The 16,131-nt window shown below is 43.3% G+C and overlaps 1 protein-coding gene across 3 annotated transcripts in view; it reads right to left on the reverse strand.

Moving 5' to 3' along the window:
* UHRF2 (ubiquitin like with PHD and ring finger domains 2) overlaps positions 1–15,430 on the reverse strand; it is a 93,344-nt gene extending 77,914 nt beyond the window's left edge. For 2 of the 3 annotated variants that reach the window (XR_010322863.1, XM_003407351.4), the window contains exons 1-2: positions 15,097–15,430; positions 3,547–3,780 (exon numbers count right to left, since the gene is read on the reverse strand). Coding sequence is in view for 2 of the 3 variants with exons in the window: in XM_003407351.4 (XP_003407399.1) it covers positions 3,547–3,780; positions 15,097–15,249 (387 nt within the window). In the remaining variant the exon portion in view is untranslated. Of the gene's footprint in view, positions 1–3,546; positions 3,781–12,408; positions 12,503–15,096 lie in introns of all 3 variants that reach the window. The other variant, XM_023545270.2, reaches the window with a different exon arrangement.
* Between the last annotated feature and the right edge of the window lie 701 nt (positions 15,431–16,131).

The raw sequence follows: 16,131 nt of genomic DNA on the forward strand, positions 1-16,131 counted from the left end.
AGCTCACTTCATAAACCAATTTTTTTGTTAGTTTTTAGCCTTGGAAATACTTTGAAAAACTGAGTCTGGGTCTCAATTTGACCCAACTAGTAAAATACTATACTAAAAAGAAAAAACAAAACAAACCTCCCAAACATCATACTTAATGGTGAAACACTGAAGGCATTCCTTTTGAGATCAGCAACCGAACAAGGATATACCCACTATCACCACATCATGCAACACTGCACAAGACAAAAAAATTCAGAAAAAACAGAAGAATTGGAACGAATGAAACGAAACAGTTATTCAATTATTTCCACATAACGTATTAGAATAGAGTTTGAAAAAGCTACTGGATACAAAGGTCACTAAATAAATCAATTGCGTTTCTACATATCAGCAAACAAATTGCAATTTTAAGAGATAACCATTTATAACACCCCAAAACCAAAACCAAACCCATTGCCATCAACTCAATTCTGACTCATCATGACCCTATGGGACAGAGTAAAATTTCCCCATAGGGTTTCCAAGGAGCGGCTGGTTGGCTTGAACTGCCGACCTTTAGGTTAGCAGCTGAACTCTGAACCACTACATCACCAGGGCCACCATTTATAATAGCATCAAAAAACAAAGCTCCTAGAAATAAATTGAACAAGGTAGGTAAAAAGAAAAAAGTTAACTGAAAGATGGCAAAATCTATCACGTTCATGGGGAAATCTATCATGTGCATGAATTAAAAGATTCAACATTTTAAGTCAAGACATCAATTCTCCAAGTTGATCTATAGATGCAATCCCCATCAAAATCTCAGACTGTTTATCTGTAAAGCTCTGACAAGCTAACTCTTAAATTTTTATATAAAGGTGTTGAAAGCCAAAAAACCACGACACTCCTGAAGAGAAACAAAATTTAGGAGATGGGAGAAAGGGAGATATCAAATAGTCCCTAAGACTGCAGGACTTATATGTATGGGCAAGGATAGACAAACAGACCAATGGAACAAGAGAGCAGAAGAGAAACTAGATAACTGGGAGCTCCTAAAAATCAAACACCTACGCTCATCCAAAGACTTCACCAATAGAGGAAAAGGATTACCTACAGCCTAGGAAAAAGTTTTTAGCTATGACATTTCCAATCAGCACCTCTAAAATCTACATGATACTGCAAAAAGACAAATAACCCAATTAAAAAATGGGCAAAGGATATGAATAGACACTCCATTAAAGAAGACATTCAGGTAGCTAACAGATATATGAGGAAATGTTCACGATCATTAGCCACTGGAGAAATGCAGATCAAAACTACAATGAGATTTCATCTCACTCCAACAAGGCTGGCATTAATCCAAAAAACACAAAATAATAAATGTTGGAGAGGCTGTGGAGAGACTGGAACACTTATACACTGCCGGTGGGAATGTAAAATGGTACAACCACTTTGGAAATCAATTTGGCACTTCCTTAAAAAGCTAGAAACAGAACTACCATACGATCACTTCCTTAAAAAGCGAGAAACAGAACTACCATACGATCCAGCAATTCCACTCCTTGGAATATATCCTAGAGAAATAAGAGCCTTTACACGAACAGATATATGCACACCCATGATTACTGCAGCACTGTTTACAACAGCAAAAATACATGGAAGCAACCAAGGTGCCCATCAACAGATGAATGGATAAAGAAATTATGGTATATTCACACAATGGAATACTACGCATCGATAAAGAACAATGATGAATCTGTGGAACATTTCATAACGTGGAGGAACCTGGAAGGCATTATGCTGAGTGAAATTAGTCAGCTGCAAAAGGACAAATATTGTGTAAGACCACTATTATAAGAACTCAAGAAATACTTTAAACAGAGAAGAAAATATTCTTCGATGGTTACGAGGCGGGGGGGAGGGAGGGTGGGAGAAGGGTATTCACTAATTAGATAGTAAATAAGAACTGCTTTACGTGAAGGGAAAGACAACACACAACACAGGCAAGGTCAGCACAACTGGACTAAACCAAAAGCAAAGAAGTTTCCTGAATAAACTGAATGCTTCGAAGACCAGCGTAGTCTCAGGGGACATGTCAGTCAATTGGCATAATAAAATCTATTAAGAAAACATTCTGTATCTCACTTTGGAGAGTGGCTTCTAGGGTCTTAAACACTATCAAGCGGCCACCTAAGATGCATCAATTGGTCTCAACACACATGGATCAAAGGAGAATAAAGAACACTAAGGACACAAGGTAATTATGAGCCCGAGAGACAGGAAGGGCCACATAAACCAGAGACTGCATCAGCCTGAGACCAGAAGAGCTAGACAGTGTCCAGCTACAACCGATGACTGCCCTGACAGGGAACACAACAGAGAGCCCCTGAGGAAGCAGGAGAGCAGTGGGATGCAGACCCCAAATTCTCACTGAAGTCCAGACTTAATGGTCTGACTGAGACTGGAAGGACCCCAGCGGTCATGGCCCCCAGACCTTCTGCTCCCCCAGGACAGGGACCATTGCCAAAGCCAACTTTTCATACAGGGATTGGACTGGACAATGGGTTGGAGAGGGGTGCTGCTGAGGAGTAAGCTTCCTGGATCACACAGACACTTGAGACTATGTTGGCATCTCCTGCCTGGAGGGGAGATGAGAGGGTAGAGGGGGTTAGAAGCTGGCGAAATGGACACGAAGAGAGAGAGTGGAGGGAGGGAGTGGGCTATCTCATTAGGGGGAGAGAAACTGGGAGTATGTAGCAAGGAGTATATAAGTTTTTGTGAGAGAGACTGACTTGATTTATAAACTTTCTCTAAAAGCACAATTTAAAAAAAAAAAGAAAGAGAAAGAGAGAGCAGTTTGGCAGTAGCCAGAGTCAATACTTCTATTCCCAGACAGAAACTCTTAAGAAATTCTCCAACATGTGCACCAGGATACACACATAAGAAAGTTCAAAACAGCACTGCATAAAACAGCTGAAAGCTGGCAACAGCCCAAATAGCTATTAATCAGGGATAAGATAAATATTTTGTGGTATGTTAATAAAATAGAATACTGTAATAGGAATAAAACACAGCTAAAAAAAAAAAAAAATTTTTTTTTTATACTGCATCAGAGAATCTCGCCAAGTTGTGAAAAAAAGTAGAATTCCATTATATGAAATTCAAATATAGGCAAAACTAACCAACATATTCTTTAGTGACACATACGTAAGTAGGAAAACAAGAAAATGATCATAAAAGTTAGCACAAGTAGTTTACCTCTTAGGGAGAAATAGGGAAGTATGATCTGGTAGGGGCACACAAGAGGCTTAAAAAGGTACTGGCATCATTCTAACTTCTTAATCTTGGTGGAATTACACAGGTGTCGCGTTTATTATTTTTCTTTAAACTGTCCATATATATTTTACACATTTGTCTACATATATTTCACAGTAAATTCTGAAGACTACTTTTAAATGTTAAAATAGTAACAGCCCAATGTTTACTATCAAATGGCAATCAATACTTACAACATCCTGAAGGGAACAGACAACTGTATTCTCACAACTAACAAGAAGTGTGAAGACGACAACATACCTTATATAGTCCAAAGCCAGGATCAATCAGAAATGCATGAGTTGATGTAGACGGCTGACCAGAAGGTCCTACCCTTGGGGTTTTCTTTCCTTTAGGTGGACTATTAGAACAGGGTTTGACCTGTGCATCAGTCTGTTTAGATGTGCTAGGAAGATTTGGGTCTGGGCGAACCAGCAGCTGAATTATATCATTCAGTCCAACGTCATAGTCAAATAAAGTATATCCATTTTCCAACTAGAAAAAAAGAGAAAAAGATATTGAAATGCTTCTCTCTCAAAATGTCATGTTTCTACGTGTTTAATTTTCAAATGCCCTACTCAAACTATTAAAATTCATAGGGCTTCAATTTAGTGACAATGGAAACCATTCCTATTTCTTTACAGCCTCTAATATCGGCATCTTCTCTGGACCCCAATAAACTCTGAAGAAACACTCTACATGAGCTATAGGGAACCCTTCTAGCCATTAAAACCAAAAATGTACCATTGCTGCCTTGAGCATTATGCTCTTTTAAAAACTACATGGGGTCAAATCAACAACAGCAACTCAAAAGTTTAGAAAGGAATCTTTGGGGGCGGTGAGTTTATGTTAATAAGAGAAGAACAACTCAGAAAAAGAGGATGAGAATGGCCGCACAACTCGAAGAATGTAATCAATGTCACTAAATAGTACATGTAGAAACTGTTGAACTGTTGTACGTTTTTGCTGTGCACATTCTCAACAACAACAAAATAATAAAATTCAGAAGGAAAAAAAAAAAAAAAAAACACTCATTGGACAACCAGAACAGAATTAATAAGAATGCTGACATATTGTGAAAAATGTAATCAATGTCACTAAATAAATTTGTGTAGAAATTATTAAATAGCAACCTAATTTGCTGGGTAAACTCTCACTGAAAACACAATAGAATACTATTTAAAAAAAAAATCAAGCAGGAATAATTTTAATTCTTACTCATGCTATTCCACTTGCCTAAAGTTCTCTAATTTGATCCATCTGTAAAGATTATCAAATTATATCGTAAAGTCTTCCAGGATGAAGAGCAAATAAATTATCTTGCAACCAACCCATATTTTGGCAAGGTTTCCATTTTGTTTCTTCATAAAATTCAGTTGGTCATCTCACCATGATACAGTGAAATAATAAGAAAATTAAACTCCTTGAAAGTGAGAACTACCACTTCCCTAGAAATATGACCTATTTAAACATTGCTCATTTTTCCCTCTTTATATGTAATATCTATCACACCCACAACTCTCAAAGATAGTAAGATCACATTTGAGAAGCAAACCAAAGGGAAAGAATAAAATTCTGTCCCTGAATTAGAAACTTATTAATGTACTGTAAAAGTAACTTTCACTCAAATGCATGTTACAAGTATTCACGTTTGTTAACCAACAGAACAAGAGATCAGCCTATTCAGAATTCACAAACAAATTTCCCAGTGGGGGAATTCAATTACGTATTATCTCACAGGTTCAACATGCTTGTTCCAAACAAGCCTAAGAAGTCTCCCAAGTCACTAGGCAGATAAGCCCAAACACACACATACAAAAAACCCAAACCTGTTGCTGTCGGGTCGATTCCAACTCACACTCACCCTACTGCTTACTTTATTAAAAAAAAAAAAAAATGAACTCCTGAAAATTCTTAGGAAAAAACAAATTCAAGGAACAAAAAACTACACAGCACACCTTCATTCTTACATGTTCCGACAGCCAAAAAACAAGAACACGCCAATTGTGGAACAGTTGAGAAAGCACAGCTTGGGATAAAACACACAACTGTTGAACAGTATGACAGTTATTAAAAAATCAGAACTGTTCAAAGTATAAAATAAAAATAAACTCTGTAACAGCATAAAACTTGCAAATTAACTGGTAGGGCATTCCCAAAAATAAAGATAATGGTTAAGGTGATGAAATGATTGGAAATTTAAAGTGTTTCCATAAACATTTTTCCAATGAAGTTTGAGGCACAAGAATCAAAGAGACCATGGGGTTATTTCTACACTCAATTGACACCTCTGACTACAGTTTCTACCAAGTCAGGAGTAAATGTGAGCTGCTGCAAGCAGTACACTTTCTGAGCTTGGCTTGACAGGGAAAGCAATGTCTAAAGTCAGAATGGAACACTGGAAGCATATCAAGGCACTAAGATAAAAGTTACACCCACAACAACATGTAACCACTTTTCCTCCAATTCTTCACGCTTGTTATGTGTTTTAGTTATCTAGTGCTGCTAACAGAAACACAAGCCGGTGGGTGTAACAAACAGAAGTTTATTTTCTCAGAGTCAGGAGGCTAGAAGTCTGAATTCAGGGTGCCAGCTCTAGGGGAAGGCTTTCTCTCTGCCAGCTCTGGAGGAAGGTCCTTCTCTCTTCTGCTCCTGGACAATCTTCACCCTGCTCAGCCCCTCTCTTTCCCTATCTCTTGCTCGCTCCATCTCTTTTTGATCTCAGAAGAGGCTGACTTAAAACACACCTTACACTAATATTGCCTCATTAACAGACCAAAACTCATTCTTAAATGAAACTATAACCATAGGTTTATTGCTGATAGGTGCCCTCAGGTAGGTTCCGACTCATACCGACCCTATGCACAAGAGAACCAAACACTGCCCAGTTCTGTGCCATCCTCACAATTTTTGTTATGCCTGAGACTGCTGTTGCAGCCACTGTGTCACAATCCAACTCACTGAGGGTCTTCCTCTTTTTCGCTGACAATTTACTTTACCAAGCACGATGTCCTTCTCCAGGGACTGATCGCTCCTGATAACATGTCCAAAGTTTGTGAGAAGAAGTCTCATCATCCTCGCTGATTCTAGCTGTACTTCTTCCAAGACAGAGATTTGTTCATTCTCCTGGCAGTCCGTGGTCTATTAACTATTCTTCGCCAACACTATAATTCAAAGGGGTCAATTCTTCTTTGGTCTTCCTGATTCATTGACCAGCTTCCACATGCATACAAGGCGACTGAAAACACCATGACTTGGGTCAGATGCACCTTAGTTCTTAGAGTGACATCTTTGCTTTTTAATACTCAAAGAGGTCTTTTGCCAGATTTGCCCCATGCAATTCGTCACTGGACCATCAGTATAGGGATTAGGTTTACAACCCAAATTTTGGGGAGACACAATTCAAACCATAACAATACGACAGCCACTTTTTAACCCAGATTATTCAACCCTTTCCTTCCCTATTCATAGGTACTCTCCAGTCTTCCTAAAACAAGTTATCACCATCCACTGAATAGCAGGTTCCACACAGGTAGGCCATTGTGAAGAGTTCTGAAGTGATTTGCTTCTTGAAAAGTACGGAAGTTCTCCCAAACTTATGGAATCGAAGTTATCCCTATATCAAATTACACTAATTGGGAGAAAGGGATGGAATCATAGAAATTAAAAACACCGATAGTTTCAGGCATGTAACTATAACCCATCGATGAGTCACAGGAGTACATGTCTGAGAACTGCCTTCCTAGAAGATGGGGATGCGGGATTTACAACACTGGAGAGGCAGGAAGGATCCTGGGTTTTTTTTGTTTGGCCACTGCACCCTTCTGCTTTTACTGGGTAGAAGGAAAAAGTTCCAGGTAACAGGAAGTGCATGAGTTTCCTAGGTGTGCCTTTACAGAGTACCACAAACTCAGTGGCTTCAAACAACAGAAATACATTCTCTCACAGCTCTGGAGGCTAGAAGTCTGAAATCAAGGTGTTGGCAGGACCACGCTCCCTTCCCCTGAAGGTTCTAGGGAAGAATCCTCCTTTGTCTCTTTCCTACTTCCGGTGGTTGTCAGCAATCATTGGCATTCCTTGCCTTGGAGACACACCACTCCAATTTCTGCCTCCATCTTCACATGCTGTTGTCCTTGTGTGCATCAGTGTCTGTGTCTTCGCATGGCCTTCTTATGAGGACAGCAGTCATTGGATTTGGGGCCCATCTTAATCCAGCATGACCTAATCTTAAACTAATTACATCTACAAAAATCTTATTTATAAATAAGGTCATATTCTGAGGTCCGAAGTGGATATGAATTTTTGGGGGGACACTACTCATTCCAACTGGAGTTCCTGAGTGGTGCAAATGGTTAACGTACTTGCCTACTAACTCAAAGGTTGGAGGTTTAAGTTCACCCAGAAAAGGCACCTCGGAAAAAAGGCCTGGCAATCCACTGCTGAAAAAATCAGCCATTGACAACCCTAAGGAGCACATTTCTACTCTGAAACACACTGGGTCACCACTAGCTGGAATCAGCTCAACAGCAACTGGTTATTCATCCCAGTATAGGAAGAACTGCGACAGTGATACAAGGGAAAACTGGGAGGAAACGTTCAGAGGCAGTAACTACGCAGGCAGGTTCCAAGGGGCTGCTGACGAGGGATGTAGGGGAAGGCTTAAGTTAGTAACTTTCATGTGTCTTTCAAGTTACACACATACACTCTTTAAAGAGACAAATATTTTTATTTTGTATTCCATATGAAGAGTCCCAGGGCAAAAGGCAACTAGCCAGTTTTTCTTCAGCTCTGCATCTATCATCTATTCCAAGGCTACTCCTACAACAGTAGGAGGGAAAAAGTGAAGAAAGTGGAGGGCGAAGCCTTCCAAAGTAGGAAAAGCTCTGGATTTTCAGAAGATTTTGTTTAAAGATCCACCAACATAACTCTTCCTTAAAAAGATCCGATCCCCAGGGTGTCTCAAACTCCATCCTCCTAGATAATTATGTTCAAATGAGCTTACCCTACTCTAACCAGAACTTAGAGCCCTGAAGCCAGCTTTCAACTGCACTTAAAAAGCAACACATACCATTGAAAAGACGAAACGACCTAACAAACCGTATTCTACAATGATATTCTGCTATCTCCAGGATACCTAACCCTGAACAAATTTTAAATAGGCAATAATTTAGTGACCAAAAGAACCTCCCGTAACAGTCCTTGAAATTCCAAAATCCTTACTGTAGAAATCAGAATTAGAGTGAAAATTCTATTAAACTGTAGCACAAGCTTACACAGAAGTGACAAGCTCCCGGGAGGTCATAAAACGAAAATAAATTTTTCCAAAATGGAAACCAAAACAAGGAATTCCGCAATTCCTGCCCAGCATTTTTAAAGGTGAAATAGCCAAGAACTTTAGATTTGGATTTCCATTTTGCAAACAAGATAAAGTCAGCAATCAAAGTACAGGACCATGTGGCACTACCATAACAGAAATTTTCCATGAAGGGACTTCATATTTACACCATCATTCACTCATCTCTAAAAAACTTATACGTTTTGAGCTGGCAGAGAACGGTATCCTTATGTAACTTTGCCCTAAACCAATCACTCTTGCTTTATTCTTCCGGATGCTTTATCATACTTCCTGTTTACAGTCTGTCTTCTCATCTAAAGTGCACTATCCTTGAGAATAAATACTTCCTACATTCAAGACCATGATAAATTATCTTCCCTTGCAGCTTTAGTCTCTCTCAACCCCGGCTTCTTGCTCTTCCCACCATAAACATGCTGAAAGTCACTCTATTCTAAACTAAACTATCTTTTCTCCCTGAAGTTTGAAAAAACTACCACAGCTGCTTTTGCTCTAACCATGTACTCCTTACACTCCAAAAACCAATGTTTTATACGTATCCCCCACTCTTTGCGAAACTACATTCTAAACGTATGACAAAAACTTTCCAGCCTGAAACTTGGGGCCTTCCTTCTGTCTTCCGTCTTGTGGTGCAATTAATTACTTAATATGGCCCTTTTTTTTAGTCATGGTCTTTGTGACTCACACACAGTGATTGAGTGAGACTATCAAAATAAGGTATATGGAAGCTGTGAAGTTGGGGTTATGTGTCAACTTGGCTAGGCCAGGATTCCCAGTATTGTATGACTGTCCTCTATTTTATGTGTCGTAAATCCTAACCTCTTCGTGTTAATGAGGCACGATTGGTGTGGGGGTATATGGAGTCACAGCCTTGCAGGAGGGCATGACTCAAGTCCCACCCTTACTCAAGTCTCACCCTTCCCTGAGGTACTGCCTGCATCCAAGGTATATATGTGGGTGCTCTGGCAAGGGGCTCTCTCTTTCTCTGCATCCGGATCCTTTATCTGGTTCGTTACTGTCTGAACCTCCAATTCTTGGATTCGAGCCAGATGCCTGCCAAATCTGAGATTTGCCAGTGTCCTCAGCCCTGTGGGCCGGTGGTCTATCATCTGACCTGATTCGCCAGGTGAGCTAGCAGCATGTGGTCTGACCTGCTGGTTTGGTCTGGTGGCCATGTCAGTCAGAAGTAGCCTATGCCTGACCTGTGGATTTGGGACTTGCCAGCCTCCACAACTGCACGAGCCATTTCCTTGATAGGGCTCGTGAGTCGCCGCAGCGAATTACAGAACTCAAAGACAGGAGGGCGAGTACTGAGGGGAGTGGAAGTAGCTGAGGGTAGAGATCATGGAATGGTACAGCAATTTGGAAAAGCGGGACATTTGGGACATCTTTAATCTCCACCTCACAGGAATCAGCTTTGTGCTGATCCTTATAAAATATTCACTCAAGTGTCCTTCACTAACACTGTTGATAAGCACTTCCTCTTTTGGAAAGAAAACCCTGGTGGCATAATGGTTAAAGTGCTATGGCTGCTAACCAAGAGGTCGGCAGTTCGAATCCTCCAGGCGCCCCTTGGAAACTCTATCGTACAGTTCTACTCTGTCCTATAGGGTCACTACGAGTCGGAATCGACTTGACGGCAGTGGGTTTGGTTTGGTTTCCTTTAGAAAGGCTATTTTTTTCTTTCATCATAACAAACCTGCTGGTTTCCCCACCTTTCTGACCACTCCCTTTTCCTCCAGTCTCACAACTATTGTTACATATTCCTTTTTTTTTTTTCTCAATTGTGTTTTAGGTGAAGCTTTACAGAGTAAATCAGTTTCTCGTTACACAATTAATACACATATTGTTTTGTGACACTGGTTGCCAATCCCATATGTCAACACTCTCCTGTTCTCAACCTTGGGTTCCCCATTTCCATTCATCCAGCTTTCCCGTACCCTCCTGCCTTCTGGTCCTTGCCCCTGGATTGGTGTGCCCATTTAGTCTTGTATACATGGTTGAGCTACATATATTGTTGTTCATTTTACGGACCTGTCTCATCTTTGGCTGAAGGGTGAACTTCAGGAGTGACTTCAGTACTGAGTTAAAAAGGGTGTCCAGGGGCCATAGTCTTGGCATTTCTCCAGTCTGTCATATCAGCAAGTCTGGTCTTTTTTTTGTGAGCCTGAATTTTGTTCTACATCTTTCTACAGGTCTGTCCAGGACCTTCTATTGCGATCCCTTCAGAGTATTCAGTGGTGGTAGCCGGGCACCATCAAGCTGTGCTGGACTCATCTAGTAGAAGCTGTGGTAGTTGTGGTCCATTAGTCTTTTGGACTCATCTTCCCCTTGTGTCTTTGGTTTTCTTCATTCTCCCTTGCTCCAGACAGGGTGGTACCAGTAGATGTATCTTAGATGGCCACTCACAAGCTTTTATGCTACTCACCACAGAAAGATATAGAATTTTTTCCTTATGAACTATGTTGTACCAATTGGGCTAGATGTCCCCTGAGATCTTGGTCCCCAGCCCTTAATCCAGTAACTTGATCCCCACGGGAGTGTGGATGTGTCTATGAATTCTCTGGCACTGCCTTGGTCAAGTTGTGCTGGCTTCCCCAGTGTTGTGTACTGCCTTACCCTTCACCAAAGTTATCACTTATCTATCACTAGTTAGCATTTTTCCCTCCCTTGTAACCACCAAAGATTGTTTCTTTCTGTGGGTAAACTTTTCATGAGTTTTTATAATAGTGGTCTCATATCGTATTTGTCCTTTACATAATCCAGTTTTAACCCACCCGACTTCCCTTCTCAAAACCCAGATGAGTTCTCAAAATCTTTATCTATAGCCCTCTACACTCCAGGATCTGGCTATTCCCACATTTTAAATGGGACACTTTTTTCCAAAAAGCCCTATGTTCCCCATCTGTTAGTACCTCACCATTTTCATTCTAGTCATATAGAGCAGACACTTGCACCATGTCATTACTCTCCATGTCTCAGCCTTACCATGTGACATGTTTTGAAGGCTACTAGAACAGTTAACACCTCAAGAAAGTAGGCCAATCTTAATTTACAAGAGGATAAGGTTCCTAAATTAGAGCCTGGTTTTAAAACATCTATTGCTACCTGTCTACTGTTCCGTGCTCAACTCTTTCCAAAACACTAAAACACACCAAACACTGAGAAGTTAAGACTAACAGGTAAAATGAGTCAACAGAAACTGTCTGAACCTACAAAGATCAAGCAGCCCCTGAATATTACAATCACATCAGAAAAAATATCTTCCTTTAAATAAAACGTAAGCACTGACATAAGTAAGGCTCTCTAAAATGCACGCACTGAACGTTGTGGACTGTGGATTTATGTGAATTTTTTCTAATAAGTGACTCCTGTAATATTCTATTTCAATTAGATAAGACATCACTAGGTTTACGGAGAAAGTGTTTCTCGTTCACAACCTAAGAAAAAGTGGAATTAAACACCACATCTCTATGGGGTGGGGGTGGGGGGAGATTAGATTCATAGATGACAATCCACAAGCCAATTTCAAGGAAGGAATCTTACTAAAAATTTCCTCCTACTCTCTGCTCTCCATTTTGACCCTGGAGAGGGGTTGAATACAATGCTTCTCAAATTTAACTTCCATATAGATCATCTGGGAACCTTGTTAAAACGCAGATTCTGCTTCAGCAGGGCTAGTATGGGGCTCCCAGGTGAAGCTAATGCTGCTGGTCCTGCTTATCTGGGACCACTGTGAATAGTAAGAAACTAGGAGAAAACTGACTAACCTTCAACATTCATTTTCAAACTCTGATGTTCATCAAAATCTCCCGTGGGGTCTTGTTAGGCCCAACTACTTGCAATTCTGGGGTGAGTTGAGATCTGTAATAAATATCCACAAGTGATTCTGATACACACCGAAGGTTAAAAGCAGCAGACTTAACACACAAGGAGGGGTAGGCCGGAAAGGTGCCACTCACATTGTGGACACTGTGTATTTATTTATATTTTCCATCCTTTGACAGTAAAGCACCCCTTGAGAAAAGAGCACCTTTTTCTAATGAACATGAAAGCATTTCAGAGGACAGAGGCACTTCAGTGACACCAGTCCTGCTACCTACACACTCCTCTGTCCATGGACCATGGAGCTCCAAAGGTGGAAGAATGGAGCTGATGATCACTGCCATGGCCACTCGTCAGCTCATAAAGGAAGAGAAGGCAGCTGGCAGCAGTATCTTCCTTCTCTGTCCCCAAGTCAATGCTAGCCCAAAGGTCCCTTCCTCATCCCTATTGGTTTATCCCTTGGTTGAAGAAATAAATCAAAGTGTGAGTTACTGACTGTTCTTCTGCGGGAGAAGTACAAAAGGCTGTTTTCTTCAACAGTTTTTCCCATAATCTGGAACCAGCTTTTGGTCTACGTGACTTGTGTAAGTCACTTTGTTGCCCTGAATTTAACCCAAAGTCTACGTTTACCTGAAGACAGACAGGAGCATATTTTATTTTAGCATATTTGAGAATCAGACGTTAGCGGTGTTGTCCAGACACACGTCCTCATGCTTCATTTCTATTTCTGGGCTGAGATCACCAAAAGCATCCTAGGGATTAATGTACTATTGTCTCTAGATAGAAAGTAAGTATTCAGAAGACTGGGTCACAAGTTTTTCAGCTTTTATCAAAAGGGAAAAAAAAGATATTGGCCACTTAAAGCACAGCAATACACAGTTACCTAGTATTTCACACAAAGAGCCCTGGCAGCACAAATGGTTAAGTGCTTGGCTGCTAACTGAAAGGTTGGCCGTTGGAACCCACTGGAACCCACCCAGAGACTCAGCAGGAGGAAGATCTAGTGATCTTCTTCTGAACGTAAAAGACTAAAACCAAAAATACCAAACTTGTTGCTGTCAAGACAATTTCAACCCATACTGACCCTATGTCACAGAGTAGAACTGCCCCATAGGGTTTCCAGGCAGCAGTGAGTGGATTCGAACTGCCAACCTTTGGACTAGTAACCAAATGCTTAACTACTGAGCCACTAAAAAAAAAAAAAAATTTTTTTTTTTTTTTTTAGGGCTCCTAAATACAGCCCAGAAAATCCTATAGGGCAGTTCTCCTGTCACATGATTTCACTATGAGTCGAAATGAACTCCACAACACCTAATAACACAATAAGTAATCGTACTTAATACATCTACAGTTATTTCAACAGCAAAGTTTACAATAAAATTGGACACCTGTTTGTACAAGTCATGAACTCTAAGGAACCAATATAAAACACCCTGCAAACACAAATCAAAGCTGCTATAACTCATTTTAAAGACAAAACAAGCAAATTTAAAAATAAAAACAGCTGGTTCCCTTGTTTCCTAGAGTGTATTTTGTTACTCTGAAATTTCTGAGCAGTTTTTGAAGGGTAAGCCTGTGAAGGGGAGAAAAGCATTCCTTTCAAATCCTTTGTGGTTGCAGGAAAAGGGCTACTTTTAACAAATCAAAGACGGTTACATTTATTTAAAACCACCAGAACTGGTGCCAAACTGTGATCTATCAACTGCAGGATGCCAACTTTTTTTCAATGGGTTAACTTACGGAAACACACACACACACACACACACACACACAAAGACAAGGAAAAGAGATGGGTATGGTCGTCTAGGTACAGACTTTCAGAGACTTGTCGGATAGGAAAAAATTTAACTGGTCCAGACCATGGCCATACCATACAACTACCAGAGATGCCCAAAGACACCCTCGTGGCCAAAAACACTTTCAGCTTTCAAGTCTGTACCGCTGGCTACGTCCCAATAGCTGTGTTAAAAGCCTGGGTGAGGGGAATATTAAAAGGCGAGAGATAAGAAAGGCAAAGTCTTTATACTTCCTCCCACTCCAAGAATAAAACCCCTAGCCTATATCGGGCTGTTTTAAACCCCAGGTTACATCGCTAGCTCCTTCAGCCCAGGTCTCTAACCTCCCTAAGACAAATTCCAATTCCTGGAAAGGCGGTGAGGGACGAAGGCCAGTTCTGGAAACCCTCAGGATCTTGAGTGTGCAAACCCCTTCCACAGTGAGCAGGCTGCTGCGCCACAAATGAAGCAATGCCCAAGTTTCCCCTCCTACCGGTTGGCGGGGGCGCGCGGAGGAGCCCCGACATCGGTGCGGGCCGTTAGCCGGCTCAGCCTCCCACCCGCGCTGTAGCCTGGCCGCCAGGGTTCGCTGCCCTCCGCGCCGTCCAGGGGCCCCGGCCCGCCGAGCGCGGGAAGCGAAGGACAGGGAACCCAGGCGCCCCGGCAGGCTCCGGTGCCCAGCTGGGGAGAGACGGCGGAGTCTCCACGTTCGGGACGCCCCCGCTCCCACCCGCCGGGCGCACCTGCAGTCGGGACCCCGGGCCCTCGGTGGCCCGGGCCCCGCAAACTTGCCTCGCCGGCTGCCCACCGAGGAGGCCCCCTGCGCGCCCCGCCCGGGCTCCCGTGGGCGCGCCTCACCTGCTTGCCCCGGTAAAAGAGGCGCTGGCACTCGGGCCGCACGTCGAACAGCGCCCACACCCGCTCGCGCAGTTCCTCGATGGTGGCTTTGCGGGACACGTCCTCGATGGTTCGCGTCTGGGAGCCGTCGATGGTGCGCACCTGGATCCACATCGTGGCGCCGGCAGAGGGGCCGGCCCCCCTTTGTCTCCCCCTCGGCTCGGGACGCCGCGCCCCGAATGGCCCGCGCCACTGCCCCGGCGCTCCTGTCCCCCTGGCGGGAGCGCGCGGGCGAAGAGGACCGACCGGACGCCGGGCCCGACAGGCGGCAGCGGCGGCTCCTAGACCGCGCTCCCGCCCAGCCGAGCCGAGGAGGAAGAAAAACCAAAACCAGTCGGAGGCGCCGCGGCTGCCGCAGCCGCCGCTTCACAAATGGGAAGATGCCATGTCTGCGCCCCGCGGAGTGTTTACTTATAGAGCTGGAGCTCCCACATGGAGGTCACGGCGCCAACCCTGATCTCGCGAGATCCGCACCGGGCCCCGCCTTAAAGAGGAAGCGGCCGGGGAGGAGGTTACGGGCCCGAGGGAACAAAAATGGGCGGGACGAAGGGGCGTGGCCACCAGGAGCCGTTACTCGCCCCTCCGTCCGCACCTGGGCCCCGGACACGCCCTATGGCCCCCGGATTTCGGGTGGTTATACGGCCTCCCACGCAGGTTGCCCTATTGGGTCCTGGTGTCAGAATCGAGGGGGCGGGCGACTCCACAGGCCCAACGGATACGGTTCTCTGCTCTCAGAAACACAGCCCAGATCAGAAACCCTGGGGTGCACTTATGTGATCGTGACACGGGGGCTCGTGCGGGCGCGGCCTACGTTTCTGAGAAAGCGCAGAAGGAAAGCGCTCTGCACGCGGCCTGGCGGCTCGGCCGCGCCAGAAAGGGCCGGCGGCCTCTTCCGCGTCGCGAACGCGTCCTGGAGTACGGCCTGCGCGCGAAAAGCCGCTCCCTGGGCTAGTCCGCGGTGGGCGGAGGTGGCGGGCCCAGGCCCACAGGCCGCGG

The sequence above is a fragment of the Loxodonta africana genome, chromosome 9, assembly GCF_030014295.1.
Source record: "Loxodonta africana isolate mLoxAfr1 chromosome 9, mLoxAfr1.hap2, whole genome shotgun sequence".
Classification (NCBI taxonomy): Eukaryota; Metazoa; Chordata; class Mammalia; order Proboscidea; family Elephantidae; genus Loxodonta; species Loxodonta africana.